At 41.5% G+C, this 19,488-nt stretch overlaps 1 protein-coding gene across 7 annotated transcripts in view; it reads left to right on the top strand.

Annotated features, from left to right (window-relative positions):
• APC (APC regulator of WNT signaling pathway) overlaps window positions 1-19,488 on the top strand; it is a 2,693,590-nt gene that overhangs the window by 1,771,050 nt on the left and 903,052 nt on the right. For all 7 annotated transcript variants that reach the window (XM_044064201.1, XM_044064200.1, XM_044064205.1 and 4 more), the window contains one exon: window positions 7,410-7,611. In XM_044064201.1, the coding sequence (XP_043920136.1) occupies window positions 7,410-7,611 (202 nt within the window). The remainder of the gene's footprint in view (window positions 1-7,409; window positions 7,612-19,488) is intronic.

Consider the following 19,488-nt stretch of genomic DNA (forward strand, 5'->3'; position numbering starts at 1 on the left):
ATACTCTGGACCATGCTCCAGACCACCTGTCTCACCCTCAGGGTCTGACGCATCCCAGTCTTCAAAATCTCAAGCAGACACTTTGGTTTCTCCAATTTCAGTAATTGCCAGGCAGAATAACTTGTCCTGTCCAGTGCAAAAGATACTTCTGGCCTCCCATAAACCATCCACCAGAAAGCTCTATCTTGGCAAATGGAAAAGATTTTTAATTTGGGCATGTACAAACCGTATAGTCCCTTTCTTGGTGTCAGTTGACAAGGTACTGGAATATTTAAGTTATCTTATTTGAAATGGGGGCCTTTACGTCTACAATTAAGGTTCATTTGGCTGCCATTTCAAATTTTCATAATGGGTTTGATGACCGTTCCTTGATGTCTCATCATCTATGCAAAATTTTCTTAAAGGCGCTCTTCATTTAAAACCCCCTTTCCAAGACCCTGTAGCACCATTGGATTTGACCTTAGTGTTACAAAGTTTAGTTCGACAGCTCTTGAGCCAACAGCTACTTGTGACCTCAAGTTCTTATCTTGGAAAATCCTCTTCCTAGTAGCTATCACGTCTGCTAGGAGAATCTCAGAGGTACAGGCTTTGTGTGAATCATCTATATATCATTTTTCACAAAGAAAGAGTATCACTCAGAATCAATCCCACCTTCCTTCCCAAAGTGGTATCAGAGTCTAATATCAACCAGTCCATAGACTTACCGGTTTTCCTCCCAAATTTTACAAACAAAGGAGAGTACTGTGTACACTTATTGGATATCCACAGGCAATTAGATTTTTACTTGGACAGAACAAAGTCTTCTAGAAAGTCAGACCAACTATTTCTATCATTTTCAGGACCCAGATTGGGCAAACCTATGTCAAAGGTCAGCTTGTCAAAATGTCTGAGACTGCATTACCTTTATATACAAGCAAAGTAAACTCAAGTTTCAACTACAGTTAGAGCTCTTTCTACAAGATCTGTTTCCACTTTAGCGGTCTTCCATTCCAGAACTTCTATGGAAGATATATGTGCAGCTGCAACTTGGGCAACTCCACATACCTTTATCACTCATTACAAGTTAGACATGGTCTCCAGGGGAAAAGCATTCTTTGGCTCTATGGTACTCGGGAATATTCTTCCTTAGGGCCACCTGGAATCTAAAGTAGCTAGGGACTCCCATCAGTCAAGAATGAATGAAGATTGACAACATTAGATAAAGAAGTTATGTTCTTACCATAACGTTCCATCTGTGTTGTCGATCTTCGCTCATTCTTGACATCCCACCCTCCTGCTCCCCTCCAAAAGATTCCTGGAGGTTCTGACCTAGTCCTGGTATGTTATAGGGTTATACCTTAGGGCTTCTGTATTTTCTTAACTACTAGGCAAACTTGATTTGAGGTAATGAGAAGAGAGGAATTGTGGGTAGAGCCGTAGTTTGAGAGTTTTGGTTGGCGTGAGCTATGTATAATGGCCGAGTCAGTTCCAAGAAGTTGGAACTGAGCCCATCAGTCAAGAATGAATGATGAGTGACAACACAGATGGAACGTTATGGTAAGAACATAACTTCGTTTTTTTGGAAAGTCTTGATAAAACACCCTTAAAAATAGACACAGTAGTTGAGGATTTTAGGACTCGTGTAGGTTGTAACCTGGCTTTCAACCAACATATGTCTGCAGTAGTAAGAAGATAATTCTTTTTCACTTAATTTATAAGCAAGAGCATGGCATTTAGGTCCAGGAAAGTCATTGTGCCACTGTACTCTGCCCTCATCAGACCCATCATGGAGGATAACATCCCTTTCGGTATGTACCTGACCCTGCACATGCAACTACTGGAGCATCCACAGAGGTTCCTCACAAAGAATACAGGGTGTAAACAGTGTCCTGTGCAGATTGCATCAAAACCCTATTGTTGTACTGTGTTTCCTGCAGACTGCCAAGAGGCAATTTATACCTGACATACAAGGCATCCTTGGATTCCACTCTGATGGACCTTTTGCATATCCACAAAACAAACAGCACCAGCACTACTAGATCTAAAGATATGAACTTTGCTTGCAACTTAAATAGGACCTGTTGCAAATACACATATGTATCTCAGATAATCTTCTTTCTGTGGGGATAGGCTTCCCATCCATGTGAAGCAGAGTTGTTCCCTAAACCTGTTCATGCACAGTTCGGACCAGTGGATGGAAAACTGGAAATACCCCAACTAACATACACACCTTAAACTCTAATGCACAGTAACTTGTGGGATACATGTGGGTTGCATGGCTCTGCTTATAAATGCCCCAGTGATCAATAACCTAGTATACACCCCTGACCCTATTAAAGGAGTTTAGCTTTAATGTTTTATAAATATCGTATATGAAGCACAACAATTCATTTTGTGTGTGAAGAAACCTGTACACTTTGAAAAATGTAATTCCTGTATATGCAATGGATAGTTATCACATTTCAATATGAATACGCACTTCTTTACCAATATCACATATTAGGACACACAGACTGCAAAGATTTATACCAGTGGAACAGAAATTAAACTCTGTGAAAGTGTCAGTTGCGCTGTGGGAGCAATGTCAATACTTTATATTAAAAATGTTCAGTATAGCATAATGTGCAGTCTCATGCATACGTTACACTTTTTATTTTGGAAGTGATTGTTACAACTTTTATTGTTATATTTTTGTACAGTACCAATAAAGCAGCCATGTCAGGTAATCAGTGCTTGCCATTAAGCAAACTAATCCAGGTGTCACCACCGACTGTTCTTTCAAGTTTTAATTCCGTGTTTGATTTAACATTTCTTTTTAACTAAAAACAATTAAACACACACATCAACTATTATGACCTAATTCAAAGTCAGGAATTAGTCACCATATTGTTTTATTTTCAATATTTTACAAGTTTTTAACAACCAGATCAGGGACTATTCGCCTTGTTAGTTTACATTATTAAATAGATATAGCTGTTAAATACTTGTGTCCTCTTCAAACTCAAATTTCCATTATAGCATTCTAAACAGCTTATATTTTATACTAATGATTTCTGTTTCTAATCTCTCATGGTTCTGTGTTCCATATTTTTCATCTCTGTAATCACTTTTTCTCCTCTTTAATGATAACTTGTCTTTGGTTTTACATCTTTTAGTCATAGTTTTCTTCGTCACTATCTACACTAAAGATAGTAATGCTTTCATCTCTTTAATATGTGTTATTTTACAGCACCTCAACAAAAGCATTTCTGTACTGAGTGTGAGAGTTTTTGTGACAGCAACAGTGTCATTGTTTCAGCAAGCTGCGGGTTTACTTTTGATGCTGGAATAGCAAAAGCCTTTGGGTTCTTTCCCTTACAAGGCAGTCATGTGAAGAGCATGATCTCTAGCATACATCTCCATTTTGTAAACTGCTATTTACAGCCTGCATTTTTTATCAGCAAGAGTCCACATTAAAGGTATGTGAGCATTTTGTTATCCTTAATGATTGTGTGGTTAAATATTAGAGTGCCACACATTACCACAGACTTTCCTGGAGTTTCTACAGAGTAGATATCTTAAAAGTTTGGATGACAGTTTCCTTTGTAAAAGGTCTGTTACCACACTAATGTGAGACGTACTCTGTAACCATTGTAAGAATATAAATATAAATGTTTAACAAGTGCACAAGTTAAACTGACTGTCTCCTGTGCCAGCATGTGACTACCTCCTGTTTTTGAAGTAATGACTAAGTGCTTCACAGTGCACACTAACTTAACAATGTATCTCTGCTTTCATTGCAAACTGTCTGTAGCAAGTTAAAAAAAGGCAAAAAAAAATGACTCTTGTATTATAAGCTATACAGTCAGTCATATACGAATAAAGTGAAATGGGATAGAGGTGAATGAGTGAAATCTGGAGGGAAAACAAATGTGATACCAGTGTTGGTGATGAATCACTGTTAAGAGACTATTTTTTCAACTACCAAATCAGTTGATATGAATCAATTTTAGAGGCCGGTGGGGGTAGCTCCAGAGCAAATGCTCCATTGGTTGCCCCCTAAACCTAGTCTTACCACTTCATAAAGACATGTAATTGAAACAGAACAGATTTGAGGAGTTTAAAGAATCCAAACCTATGTTCATAAAACACTGAAAACAAAAATGTGTGGTAAGGAAAAGTAATTTGTGGGATTTCTCAGTCATCTGAAGCTAATTAAAGCATTTCAGGAAAATTTTTTTTTTGTTGACAGTCATTTCTTAACATATATCATCCAGGATGTGGCAGGCAGGGCAATTGCACCATTGGTTGGCCCCTCAACCTAGTCTTGCCACTTCATAAATACTGAACATAAAAATACGTAATTGAAACATAACAGATTTGAGGAGTTTAAAGGATCCAAACCTGTGTTCAAAAAACACTGAAAAAAAAGATGTGTGGTAGGGAAAGGTAATGTGTAGGATTTCTCACTCATATAAAGCTAATTAAAGCATTTCAGCTAAAGAATTTGTTTTCATGGTCATTTCTTGAGACGTATCATCCAGGACGTGGCCGTGCATTTATGAATAGAAGTTGTGGAGCTACAAGCCCATGAAAGACAGCAATTTCTTCCCAACATCCATCATAAAGTAACATCTCCAGTATGCAAGTTGCAGTTGAAGGTTTTATAGCCTCAAAAATGTTGATCTGAAAATTAGTCTATGTGACTTCCATTAAGCATAAGTGACATGTTCTGTTCTGTTACACTCTTTTTTATTGAGGGTCAGGTTCTCAAAGGTGCTGTCAACAGTAGGTGGAATAGAAATGGTAGCACCTTAATTTTAATAATCATTAACTGAGGAGCAGATATTTAAGGGGAATAGTGAAAAGGCTTATATCCATAGTTTTGTAGGGCAACTAATGTTACACTGGGAAACAAGTAAAATGTCGTGATTTCCCTATTGAATAATGGTACAAGCATTACAAAGTTTTTATCAGAAGCCTAATTCAGGTTGTAGACTGGAAGCCATGCATGATTTCCAGATAGCATGCATGACAGTGACTGATCATGTCAGCAGAGATCCAAGGGATTTTAGAGCCCTTCACCCTAGTCTTCTCTCAGTAATAATAGAGGGATTAACTCATGGATGCGAAAGTGTATGGGAGTGAAGCAAAGTCGCTCTTCTTATGAGGGAGGAGGAGACCTCTTTTCTGGTGTTTAATTTTTCATTAAGTGGACCTCAGGTATGGAGAAGGTTGAGAATGAATTAGAAGCTGGTAAACTGTGTATACAGTGACCTACTCCAGCTCTGTGTTGAAGCATGGAACCCTGACTGCAGTTCCAGCTGCCTGGGTTTGAGTAACCAAAGCTGGCTGCAGACATGAGAATGAATGACCAAAAATGAATTTGCCATCTGTAGTGGGAAGCTGTGAGGTAGTCTCCTACAGGAATGTCACATGGCAGAGGTCAGCAGGCAGACAAAATAGCATGCCATGGGCAGTGCTGGTACACATGAAGACCAATGTTGTGCATGTGGCCTGAACTGTGAGGGAAGATTGGTTGGGCACATAAAATAAAATACCTGTCTAGCCATATATGGTGGCCATTTTACTTATGAGTCTCGTCCCCACTATTTACATAAAATATATATTACCAAAAGGTATTGCCTTTTGGAAAGGGGGGAGACTCTTCCCAACAGGGTTTAGGGACTAGACAGGATGGGGAGCAATATATAGCATCAACTGTCGATGCAGTAGAAGTGAAACACTGTAGTTGAGAATGTAGAACTCCATCCAGAGTGCATGGCTTGATGATTTGCAGTTGAAATAGGAGGTTATTTACTGTTAGGGCTGCTGCGTGAAAGGCCCATTTTATCATCTGCATAGGCTTTTAGATGTCAAGCATATGATCTCAAAGCCTGGCTGTGTTGAGAATGTTATAGAAATTATGTAGTTGCAGAAGGTGAATGAATAGTCTATCCCTTCGTTTTGATAGTGGCTCTTGTTGTAAATTAGTAACAAATGCAGTCTCCTGTCTGAGAGTAGAGGTTTCCTGAGTTTTTGAAATATTTTATTTATTTATTTAACATTTGTTTACTGGGAAGGTCTGACTGGGACAGAGCCCATTTTCAGCAGAGGCCTGGGGAGAAATGCTCCAGAAGCATGTCTTTGGAATGTGGGAGGAAACGGGAGCACCTGAAGATAACCCACGAGAACACAGGGAGGACATGCAGACTCTGCACAGAAGCCGTGTCAGCCGAGAATCGAACTGGAGAACCTCTTGCTGTGAGGCAACAATGCAAACCTCTGCACCATCACAAAATATGTCATTAAAATCATGGATTATGTGATGTTGCCTATGATATGAATATTAAGTCAGTTGTGTATAGGAGAAGCAAAAAAAGGTGAAAGGCTGAACTCCATTTTAGTATACATATAGATCTGTGAATAAGGTCTATTGTGGCTCAAACAGTAGAACGACTTTTTTAGTCAAAATGTTCCTAGAAGCTTCTAATTTCACCATTCACTAGAAGCTCTTGCAGATAGGCCGCGGTGGTACAGCGGGTAGTGTTGTCACCGCACAGCAAGATGTTCTCCCGTTCAATTCTCGGCTGGAGCACCTTCTGTGTGGAGTCTGCATGCCCTCCCCACGGTCGAGTGACGTTTAAGACATGCAGGTAGGTGCGTGAATGGGTGTGCCTTCTTTGAAGGTTGGACGTCTGGGCAACTCGGCACCGTAAAAATCCAGTGCCAATCATTAGTGGACCGGAGTTCCGCTGTGGCGACCCCTAACCAGGAAAAGCTGAAAGACATTACTTCTGTCCAGGATCCCCTAAGAATATATCGTGCAGTTGCCATATCCTCTGTGTTAACCCTCTTACCTGCCTGTTCAATGCTTACATTTTCTAGGGATTTGATTCTCATTTCACACTATTCATTTGACTGCAGATAGAATTTCCTAATGTGATTTATTTCTTCCCTGCCAAGTGGCAGCAGTATTTATTTATTTATTTATCATTTGTTAACCGGGAAAGTCCGACTTGGAATGAAGGCAATTTTCAGCGGAGGTTCGGGGAGAAACGTTCCAGATGCATGTCTTTGTAACATGGAAGGAAACCAGAGCACCCAGAGGAAACCCACACGAACGCAGGAAGGACATGCAGACTCCATACAAAAGGCACCCCAGCGAGAATCGAACTGAAGAACCTCTTGTTGTGAGGCGACAATGCTACCGCTGTCTGAAAATATATGATGAAAAAATATGTAAAACTAGCCTTGGTGTGGCCTTTATTCTTTGTGATTGACTGTATTTAACAAGTGGCAACCTCTTCACTATGTTCAGGTAACGGTTCCTGTGGTGGTGAGAATCTGTAATCTGAAGATGTATAAAGTGAGTTATTTTTGTTTAGGATGGCCCACAGAAGTTGTCGCTACCACATTTGCTGTACTTAAAGCCTTGTTTCATCTTGCAGAACTAAACCTAGATGGCAGTCATTTCAATGGGGTGAAGGCGAGGTCTAAAATGTCTTTGCGTTCCTTTGGAAGTAGAGATGGCTCAGTGTCAAGTCGTTCAGGGGATTGCAGTCCTGTTCCTACAGGGTCATTACCAAAACGAGGGATTGTTAATGGAAGTGCTGAAAGCACTGGATATTTAGAAGAAATGGAAAAAGAAAGGTGAGTTTTTTTTTCTTCAGTCTTTTTTTTCCTTGTTGAATTATGGTTCTTTATTTGCAGTTTGATATTTAAATTGATGGTGTTTCCGTATATGTACTGACATTTATTTTATGTAATGTATATGTAACTGTTTCCTAACAATTATGTGTTTGAATTTCATCTGTTTTTTATAACTTCATGGTAAAGCACTATAAAGAAAGTTGAGTTGGGATGTTGCACACACCCACATTGAATCTTCAGATGTATGTTTCCAGCAGAATCCTCCTCCTTAGCGCAAAGTGCAAAACAAAGAAAGATTTACACATTTAAAAAATAATGTGAGGTAGGCTTTATAGTCTTAATGCAGTGGAAAGATGAGCTCACTGGATTGTATATTTTTCATGGTTCCGCACTTTAACCCTATTTCTGGTAAGCTGTCTGTCTACTAGATGGTACACTGCTCAGATTTGTTCTGTGACCTCAGTTCTTTTCTTAATTTTGCAAAGCAAGATCTCTTTTGCAGATCATGAGTTGTGCATTTCTTAAGTACTTTATTGGCAAACATAACCTTTTTGACAGTGATTGCTCTGTAAACCAGAACAGAAAGATGTTTTGCATTTAGAAAATGAAGAAATGGCATATATATATATATATATATATATGCTTCAACAGACCCCACTCTATACTAAAATTGTGAGGTATTTATGGATGTGTTTTTGTCCTATCTCGCCTTCAGTCTTACTAGGATGGGTTTGGATCTGTTCCTCAGATCTGACTCAGCCTTTATATCCAAGCTTGAGGTCTTCTACCAGCTCATGGCTAAGTCCTATCTCAGCATGCACCAGGAAACCTCCCCAGATCTCGTTTGCCACTAAACAAGATCGGGTGCTTGTTCTGCTAGCTCTGGCTAAGTACATACTTTTTTTATACTCTCCTTGTTGTTATTTATCTTCAAATAGTTAAATTTGTTCTTAGTTTTATTTCTGTTTTTTTTTTGTGGCTGTTTTTCTCCTTTTGGCTGTCTTCTTCTGTCCAGGCCTTGTTGTCCCTCTCCCGGCTTCTATTTTAAAAGACAAGTAGCCTGTTTAAGTTAGAGGGATCTTATTCTGGTCTTTTCTCTGTTTTTCTCTTTCTGACAGTTCATTTGAGTTAGAGAACTGCCTTCCCTTTAGCCCGTTTAAGTTAACGTAGCCCTTTTAAGTTAGAGGGCTGTGCCCATCTTTAGTTCTCATTGACTGTTTTATCTGTCGAAGTTATTGCTGTAAAAAAAAAAAAAAACATTTCTAGCTACCTATTTTCTGTCACTCTCTCTCTTCTCTGTCAGGCTGTCTAATAAGGATTCAAAACCATTAGCTTTCAAGAAATGTGGGCAGAAAATGACCTTAAGTGATACACACACTTTGTGTCTATTGCCTAGGCGCGGTCCATCTCCAGGAGTCTTGCTCAATTTGTTATTCCTTTAACCACAGAGCTCTCCTGGAGAGGAAGAACAAATTGATTTTGAGAGGACTGTTGAAAATCCCCTTCTCAGAGGCTATACAAGCAGGTCTGGGTTTATTAAAAGCTGACAAGTCCCCAACTTCTAAATCATACAAGTCTGGGAAGAGACCTTCCTCTTCTAGTGCTTTATCTGAGCCATCAAAAAAGGTTGCCAAAATTTCCACATTGGATCCTAAGTCCATCAGATCCAAAAAGTCTTCAGCTCTGTCACCATCTGTTTCAGTGGCGGCAGAGTTTGAGATTCGGAGCTGGTCTCCAGTCTTGGAGCCCGTCTCCCTTACTCTAAGGTCACCAATATTGCAGCATGCCAAGTCACCAGTTCCCTCTACTCTGTCTTCCAGGAGCCTATCTGATGACTATGTGGATCAAGTGGTACAGAAGCTCAGGACACAAGTGCTGGCCAAGTTGTCGGATCCAGCCTTGAGGGCTTTGGATCCTACCTCATCCTCCCCTTCTAATCCAACTTCGGACTTCGAATTGGAATGTCCTGAGCTGATAATAGTGGAACCCTCAGATCTGAGACCTATGATGGGGTCTTCAGATTTGGCCATTGCTCCGATGTCCTCGGCTCCATCAGAGCTCGAGGAGTCTAGGAGCCCACGCTCTCCATTCGGGTCCAGGGGGGAGAGTCAGGTTGGACAGTTGTCAGCTCCGGCCTTGCCTCTGAGGGCATTGGCTTGGGTGAGCTCTGCTCCTACCTCAGCCTTGGGCCCATCGTCCTTGACTCCACGGGTTCCCTTGACGACTTAAGATCCAGGAATTTCCTCTGATCAGGGACAGGGGGCTTTTGAGGTGAAGAGGAGAGTACTGTCTTCAAAGACAGTTCGCTGTCATCTCCGGACGTTCTACCCCCAAAAGCACCAGTGTCTGCTTCTATATCCTTGCATCCTCAGGGACACAGAGATCCTAGGTCTCAGGATGCCCCACTGGACACCCCCCCCACTCTTCTGAAACTCTCCGGAGTACCCCTTCGAAGAGGTCCCTCAGAAGAAATTATGCAGGAGGAAACATTTAGACTCCCCAGAGGAGTCATTCACTTCTGATACAGACCTCAATAAAGCTGAAGCGTCCCCACGGTCACCTCCTGATGATGTCTCCTTTGGAGACATTTTAGAAATACCGAAACAGAGAGACAGTTAGAAGTCCACCAACCCTTCGACAGAGGAGTCAGCATACCTGGAATCCTTAAGATCTCACCCTTCCTCCACTTGGGTGTTTCCAACTTTCGACGAACTTATGGACTTAGTTTCTCGAAAGGTGTGGGAGTCTCCAGATTCAGTGGAACCTGTTCCTAGGAGGCCAAATAAATTTATCACATTCCACTCAGACAAAACCTTTCTAACTAAGGGAGTCCCAGTAGATGCTGTGGTGCTGACGGCAGCCACCAAGAAGGAACTTTCAGAGACATAATCTACTGTTCATCCACCGAACAAGGAGTCTCATACAATGAACAGATATGGAAAGCGCATTTTTTCTTCAGCGACTTTTGCCCTCAGATCACCGAATTACCTTACCCATTTTACTAGATTGCAGAGAGACCTCCTGAAAGAGCTAGGAGATGCTCTCCCAAGGTTCAGTAGCTGAAGGGGTTTCAGATAGTTTCTTCTCAGCTCTCTACCTTAAATTCAGTTGTCAACTCCTCCATGAGACTGATTTCTCATGCAGCGGATGGAGCAAGTAGAACAGCGGGTTCAGGAATTTCCTTAAGGAGATATTCTTGGATGTGCTTGTGTGAGTTTGCAGAGCCCTTTAAATCTTCCTTTGTGAATGCCCCATTGGATGGCTCGTTCCTGTTCGTGCCCAAAGTCAAGGACACACTAACCAGGTGTGAGCAAGAAGGAAAAACTGTCTCTGCTGTAGGAGTCCGTTTTTCCATGCTTACCAGACGTTATCCCAAAGGTCAGAAAGGAGGTGGCAAAATGTGGTTCCAAAAATTTCAGCTTTCCTGGACACACGTGGTGAATCTTCCCCCAGGGGCAGAGGGGGAAGTAGTAATGGAAGACATCGACCACGTGACAGAGGGGGTCCGCAGTATCAGGGCAGTAAGCCCTTTCAGCACTCCTAAAGGGAGGCCCATTTGTCCATCTCTGAAAGCAGTCGGGGGCCGCTTATCTTTGTACCCAGAAGCCTGGCAACAAATAAAAAAGAAATGGGTACAAGGCATCCTATTCAGAGGTTACTCCATACCCTTTTCCTTCCCCCTCCTAAACATAGAAAAGATCCCAGACATTCCACCCAGTCAAAGGGAAAAGGCAATGTTAGAAATCCAAAAGTTGCTAGACAAGAGTCATCCAAACAGTACCCTCAGACCAAACAGGATCCGGGACTTACTCAAGATTCTTTTTAGTTCCAAAGAAAAGAGGTGACTGGAGACCAATTCTGGATCTCAGCAATTTAAACAAATCAGTAATAAAGTCCAAGTTCCTGATGGTAACACTGCAGTCCAATAATTCCTTTTCTGGAAAAAAAAAAAGATTAGATGTGCTTTGTAGACTTTCAGGATGCATTCTACCACATGAAAATGGACAGGTGATCCAAGAGACACCTGTGCTTTTGTTTGGGAACCAGTTACTACCAGTTTCGAGCTGTGCCCTTTGGCCTCACTACAGCTCCCAGAGTGTTCACCAAATATATGGCAGTAGTCGCGGCTCACTTCCTTACTTAGACGACTGGCTCCTAACCATCACCACTGAGCATCTACTAATAAAAGCAAGAGACACCACCTTGCAGCTCTGCTCTCACCTAGGAATTGCAATAAACAATGAGAAATCTGCCTTGCTGCCTCCTCAGCATGTCGTATTTATAGCAGCAGAATGGGATTCAGCAAACATGTCTAAGATGTCAGATTTTAAATCTTCTCACTAAGAAAAGGGCTCAAGCAAGGATAGTCCTAAAAGTCTTGGGGATCATGGCAGCAGCAATACTTCTGATCTACTTAGCACATCTACACATGAGAATTCTTCATTAGCTGCTTTCTGCTCAGTGGTCCATGCAGGAATTGCCAATTTCCTGCAAAATAATAATAACAGAAACTTGCAAAAAAGATCTTCCTTGGTGGTTTTACTCCACCCATGTGGCTCTAGGTTGACTGTACTCCTCCAGCCATTGGCCACAGTGACCACAGATGCCTCTCGGATAGGGTGTGGAGAGGCATTATCTGGGAAATACAGTCCAAGGCACCTGGCAGGATCACGAGGCCCTCTTGCACATCAGTGTCCTGGAGATGACTGCAGTGCTTCTAGAATTGCAAGCATTCCAGGACTTTCTTCCACTGGGAACTATTGCATTACAGACATGTCAGTTGTATGCTACATAAACAAACAAGGAGGAACCAAATCTTACCCCCTTTGTCGAGAGGCCCCGAGAGTATGGTAGTGGGTGACCTCCTCCCAACATTTTCTGATAGCAATGCATATCCTGGGGAAATCCAACGTGATAACGGACAGACTCAGCAGAGCGATTCTGATGCTTCATGAGTGTTCCCTAAAATAAGTAGTAGCTGAAAAGATTTTCTGCAAATGGGCCAGCCTTGCTGCAACCTTTATGCATCATCCATGAATGTCAAATGCAGCAGCTACTCTACTTTGCCCTTATCCCCCCTCTGGGGGAGTCACCAAGGGATGTACTTCTTCACGATTGTCCCTCGGGACTCTTCTGACCCCCTTCTTTCCTTTAATACCAAAAGTACTTCAGAAAGCCAAATTCTTTGGAAGAGACTTGGTACTCATCACTCCATACTGGCCTCGTCAGATTTGGTTCTCCTTCCTGTGGCCTCATCTTCGTGAGGAGCCTTAGTTGCTGGACCCAGTTCTAGACCTTCTGACTCGTGCATCGGAAATGCTCCACCCTTCCCTTCAGACCCTCAAATTGACAGCTAGGCTGCGCCGATTCCAACAGTAGCCAGGTTTTCTAACCTCTCCATCAGTTAAGCATATCCTAATTTCCTGTCATAAAGCTTCAACAAGAAAGATATACAGAAGCCCATTTCTGCTCCAGTAAATTCCATTCTAGAATTCCTGGCAAAACTATTTAATGAAGGTGCAGCCGCAGCTACCGTTAGAGTTCAGCTAGCATCAATATCCAATTTCCATTTAGGTGAATCAGGCCTCAATATTATGTCTTACAGATTATGCAAAGCCTTTCTTAAAGGTACATTACTATTAAAACCACCTATCAAAGACCCTCCAGCACCACGGGACTTAAATTTCATCCTATCTCTTAAGTTTTCCCCCGTTTGAGCCAGCATCATCTTGTGAACTCAAGTTCTTGACATGGAAAACTATTCTCTTGATAGCAATTACCTCTGCTAGAAGAGTGTCAGAGCTGCAAGCCTTGTCAATAAAGCCCCCTTACTTGCTTTTCCATAGAGACAGGGTGTCCTTACGAACAAACCCTTCCTTTTTGCCAAAAGTATGTCCAGAATAAAATTTGAACCAATCTTAAGAGCTGCCAGTCTTTTACCCAAATTATGAGAGTAAGGCAGAATACATGTTACATCAACTTGATGTGCATAGACAGTTACGTTTCTACTTACACAGGACTCAGAAAGTCTGACCAGCTATTTATCTCCTTTTCAGATTTAAAGAAAGGTACTTCAGTCTCTAAGGTAACACTTTCAAAATGGCTTTCAGATTGCATAAATTACATCTATAAGTCGCAAAACAGAGATCTCCCCAAAAGAGTTAAAGCCCACTCTACAAGAGTCATTGCAACCTCTTCTGCCTTTCTGGCTAAACTACCAATTGATACCATTTGTGCTGTGGCAACATGGGCGAGACCACATACCTGTATCACTCATTACGAAGTCAATTTGGCCTCCAGGAACAGGGCCTCTTTTGGGTCCATGATTCTGAAGAATATTCTCCCTTGAGCCACCCAAGAAAGATGGTGCTAGGGATGCTGTCCCATCCTAGTAAGAATGACAGTGAGATAGGACAACAACACACAAAAAAGTTATGTACTCACCATAATGTTCCATATGTATTGTCCATCTTCGCCTTCATTCTTACATCCCACCCTCCATTCCCCTGGCCATTTTTACTCCTGGAAGACTGAGTTGGTTCAGTTGGATAACATTATTCTCTGGCCTTCTTCATTGCACTCTGAGTTATTTAACTGTGATTATTTCAGACTACTGTTATAGCTGCAAACAAGATCTGGGGAAGTTTCCTGGTGCATGCTGGGATAGGGTTTAGCCATGAGCTGGTAGAAGACCTCCAGCTTGGATATAAAGTCAGAGTCAGATCTGAGGATCTGATTCGAACCCATCCTAGTAAGAATGAAGACAAAGATGGACAGCACACATGGAATGTTATGGTGAGTACATAACTTCTTTTTTCTACATCTGGAGTTTATCAAGACTTTAAACGTTTGAGGATGGTGTTACCCTTGGTAGAAGCACACACAATTATCTCTCTTATTGCAGGTAAGTTGTTCTTACAGCAATAATCACTCAGACTTGACATGCTGTAAGTCAGCAATTCAGTTGGGAGAGAGTCTAGGGTGACCTATTTCATCTTGGCATACTGGAAAGAGTTGTACTACAGTCCAGGCAGCATGTACTGAATCAATTGGAAAATCTGCTACATCTGGGTGAGCACCTAGCTCCTAACTGTCTCAGCCATTGTTCACATCGAAAAGAGCAAGTCACTTAATCCTTTGTTGTAAATATCCCCTATGGAATCCATTTACTTTCATATGCAGCCAGAATCCTACCTTTAAGATTCATCCATTCCTTCTTACATATTTTGTCCAGCAAATCCTTAACCTCTTCTATTTGAGGGATCTCCCTGCCCTGCCACTTTGTGTTAATAACTTTTTTTTTTTTTAACCACTGTCAGAAAATGAAGATATAAACTTGCAGTGGGTTTGGGGAAACCTGGCTTGATTACAGAAATCTATCAAAAACGTCTGGCTTAATAGTATTTAGTAAGTACCTAGCACAGACTTAAGCTGATCTTTTACTCCTAATACCTGGCAGTTGCAAAGCAGATGCTTGCAAGTACCTCTCTTGGGCGCATCATACCTCTGTCATAGGTGTCATCTGCTAGTGAGAATGTGTCTGTCTCTCGAGGGAATAAAAGTACCTGTGTAGAAATTCCCAGGCAAGAATTCGTAGTCTCCTACTTACCTAGTCATATACCCTGTTGAGATGTATTTGCTTTCATATAGTGTTTGTAGTAGTCCTGTCTGGTTGTCTTCCACACAGATCAATAGGCTTGAGCATGTTTTTTTTTTTTCAAGATGTTCGAGTACCCTAGAGGCACAACCCAAGTTCCTTAATGAATGCTCACCCATAGCCTAATTTAAATAAGTGGTTGCGCTTCCATCAGTAGTTCAAAAACCCTCTGTAGCAATTGCCAGGATCCCATGATATTACCATCTCCAAGCTTGTTTCAGATTATACTGAACCCTCATTTGGTCCTAATCCTTCTATGTAAACCTGTTATAATCTTCTCCCAGTATATAATCTGTATTTTTTTTCTTCTCCAGTTAAAAAAACAGCATCCACCCTCTCCTCATGCTTAAATAAAATAAATACCATATTTGGGAGAAGTGCAGTCTTTGGTTTGGAAAAATTGTGATAATTTCTTCAACATGCCCTTAAGTTGATCAGTCCAGTAATGCAGGCTTGTCCAGTCTTTAAAGTTATATCAGATTGGTACCCTAATTGTTTCTTTACCCGCGGTGGTGGTGCTGCGGTAGCGTTGTCGCCTCACAGTAAGACGCTGTCCGGTTCGATTCTTAGCTAGAGCATCTTCTGTGTGGAGACATGCATGAATGGGCATACCTTCGTTGAAGGTTATGCGTCAGGGCTGGTAACGCGGCACGTAAAAATCAACTACCAGTCATTAGCAGACCGGAGTTCCGCTGTGGCGACCCCTAACCAGGAAAAAGCCGAAAGACACAACAACCCTAATTGTTTCTTTAATATCACCCAAGAGAATAAAATCTTTCTAGCCTAGCCCCACTCCTGGCTGCTGAGTATTCCTGATGGTAACGTTTGCGTGTGTAACCCTCCTGCCAGTGTAAACCCCCCAGCTTCTGTGTCCTGCTGACTGCCCGAGGCCCAGAGACATACCAGACTTCTGTGAAGTATCTGATACTTCCTCCCTGCACATGAAAAGAGCCATTGTCTTCCCTTTGCTGTACTGCCTTGGGAAGCAGGAATAGTTATTTGGAAATGTGTAAAATACTCCTTATCTCCTTTAATTGCAAGTAAATCCTGTTTTATTTTGTTCAAGTGAACGCTCCCTACCAGGACAACCAGCAGCCATAGTCTCATATTCTATATTCCCTATACCTTCCATTTAGCTTCCCTGCTAAACTCTCTCCCCTGCTTTTATTTACTTTTCTTTTTTCTTCTGTCCTCTCCAATCCTCCAATCCATCTTGATCTCCCTTTGGGAAAACTCTATTGATATTACCAAGAGTGACCAGTAGAGGGCAGTAGAATAACTTTATTGCTCATTAGTTACTTTGCTTCTAAACTTTAGTCCTTAAACCAGATTTTTGTCTCTTTCTGCCTCTGATACCACCTGCACCTATCCATTTTCTCACTGAATTTACCCTTATCATCTTTCCCTTCCCTCTACTTTTTAGTCCCTGACCTCCTGGATACCTTGCACTGAATTTACCTCCCAACTTCACGGTTTGTTTTACCTCTAAACTGGCCTTCTTCCTTTACTACTTGGCTCAACCCACTGCGTTCACCCTGCGGGCTCACTCTGCTCCCCTACCCCCAATTTCCACCCACCCCCACTGGTCCTAGACTTATACTTCCTTAACCACACCCTCTCTCCCATCCTACCTCTTCTATACTCCAACCAATCTACACAACTTAGCTACACCCCTCCTCTACCAACTTTCTCAAGTGCCTCTACTTATGGTAATTTACCCTGTCCTTTTACCATTATCTGTTCCCTCTTCTTAAAGATTCAACAATAACTAATATTTCTTTCATTTTCCTATCCCAGTCTAACCTTCGTTGTATTTGTATAGGTAATCTTAGCAATATGCCTAACCAAGCTATCCTAACCAAGTTAATACTCACAGCCACACTTATACCTGTCCTCACCTCAGCCTGTCTCCTCACCTCCTTTGAAAAAGTGAATTATTACCACTTTAACTACTCTCCAAAACAAACAGCCATTCAAATTTCTACCCTCACCCATATTCAAATAAATATCACGTCCACTCCCTGCTAGCCAAATACCATCGACTCACACACATTAAATATAATAACCTCACAGTAAGGAAAGTGAAATATCAAACTAGCTATATATATATAACCCGGATTTAAGGCTAAATAATCCCTTCTTGAAAGATGGTGACATCCACCCTAACCATGGCCCAACCAGTGTCTCCACAGTAAAACCTCACTGCTCCTATCCTTTAACCCTAGTAACCCAGACCAGACTCTCCAACTCTTTACTAACAGGACATCTCAATATCCGCAGTATTAACAGCAAAGTTGCCCATCTCCACGCCCTCCTTGATATTCATTCCTTTGATATCTTCTGCCTTACAGAAACTTGGTTAAAAACTGGAACTAAGGATAATTAAATAATCCCCCAGGATATAATATATTGAGATAAAACGTAAGGGCGGGGAAGTAGCACTTCTATTTAAAAATGGGTTTCAGATCTCCTCCGTACCTTATAACCCACCTCAGGTAGTAAGGCTGAAGTCCTTATCTCCAAATTTCAACTCAACCATAGCAAATCCCTATACATCTGCAGCTGCCTACCTCCTGGTAATAACAGCAGTACTATAGAGGATATTCTAAGCTGGGTGTCCTCTACTTACCCACAAGAAACAATAATACTAGGTGACTTCAATACTGACTGAAAATGTGTCAATACTCAAAATCCTACCTCCCATATTAATCTTCATGGCTTTAGTCAAACAGTCACCACCACAACCAGAATTAAAAAAAAAAAAAAAAAAAAAAATAGAGCACCTTAGACTGGATTCTTATTAATAAACATCAGCAAACTTATAAGGTAGGAACTTTGCCTGATGATGTAAGTGATCATACTCTCACTTACATTATAAGGCAACAGAATGACATTTCTAACACCCCCACATATAGGATTTCACGGACCAACAAACACTTTAACCCAGTACTATTCCAAAATGAACTTCATGCCTGTGACTGGAACCCTCTAAAAATGCTCCCACTTGAAGAGGCTGTTAAATATTTCAACTCTAAATTCTTAGCTCTCCTCGATGAGCATGCACCTAAACGGTCTATTAGAATTAAGTCCAAACCAGCCCCCTGGCTTTCAAAAGAAACCAGACAAAAGATTTTGCTTAGGAACAAATCTTGGGCTAAGTGGAGAGCTACCAAAACCATCTCTGAGCAACAAACTTTTAGACAATTGAGAAATATTGCAAAAAAAGCAATACTCACTGACAAAAAGAGCTACTATTGTAAACTACAGCAAACTCACCAAAATAATTCACAGAAGTTCTGGTCAAGCATCAATAGACTCCTTCACCCAGGGCACTGTAGTACACCAACCCCACTAGGGGCTGATCATAATACCCCCCCCCATCAAACTTCCAATGCCTTCAATACCTTCTTCACAGAGACCATACAATCTCTAGTCCGTCAACTATCCCCAGACAGCTCAAGTCTCCCTACCTCCATACCTGGTACTCTCCCAACATTCCATTTGAAACCCATCTCTACCACTGTCCTCTACAAAATCATCCAAAAACGTGAGCCTTGTACTCCTTCTGCTGACCAGTTACCATCTGAATACCTGCAAAAAGCAGCCAACGCAGTTGCCTATCCTATATCTATCCTTATAAACAGAACCATTAAGGGAGGGAACCATCCCAGACATTTGGAAAATCTCCCACATCATCCCCCTACACAAAGGTGGTAACTCTAACAATTATTCCAACTACAGGCCTATAGCCCTTTTATCACCCTTAGCAAATGTTATGGAAAAATGTATTCACCATCATGTAACACAACATGCTAACTAACTGCCAGCATGGCTTTAGGCCATTTCATAGTACCACCACTGCTCTCTTATCATTCACTGAGTCCATCAATAGAAACCATAATAAAAACATCCTCTCATCAGCACTCTTCATCGTTCTCTCAAAAGCTTTTGACATGGTAAACCACCCCCTGCTTATAAATACCCTTGAATTCCTTTCTGTTGACACCCAGGCTCTTCAGTGGTTCAAGTCCTACCTTAGCAATAGGCAACAAACAGTTCTCTGGGACCATAATCTATCCTCCCACCTGCCAGTCACCTTTGGAGTCCCTCAGGGCTCCATTCTAGGACCTCTTCTTTTCTCACTGTTCATCAGTGACCTTTATGTAGCAATTCCTCAAGCCACCTGCATACAATATGCAGACGATTGTACGCTCATATGT

Source organism: Protopterus annectens, chromosome 2.part2, assembly GCF_019279795.1.
Source record: "Protopterus annectens isolate FY-2018-M chromosome 2.part2, PAN1.0, whole genome shotgun sequence".
Lineage (NCBI taxonomy): Eukaryota > Metazoa > Chordata > Ceratodontiformes > Protopteridae > Protopterus > Protopterus annectens.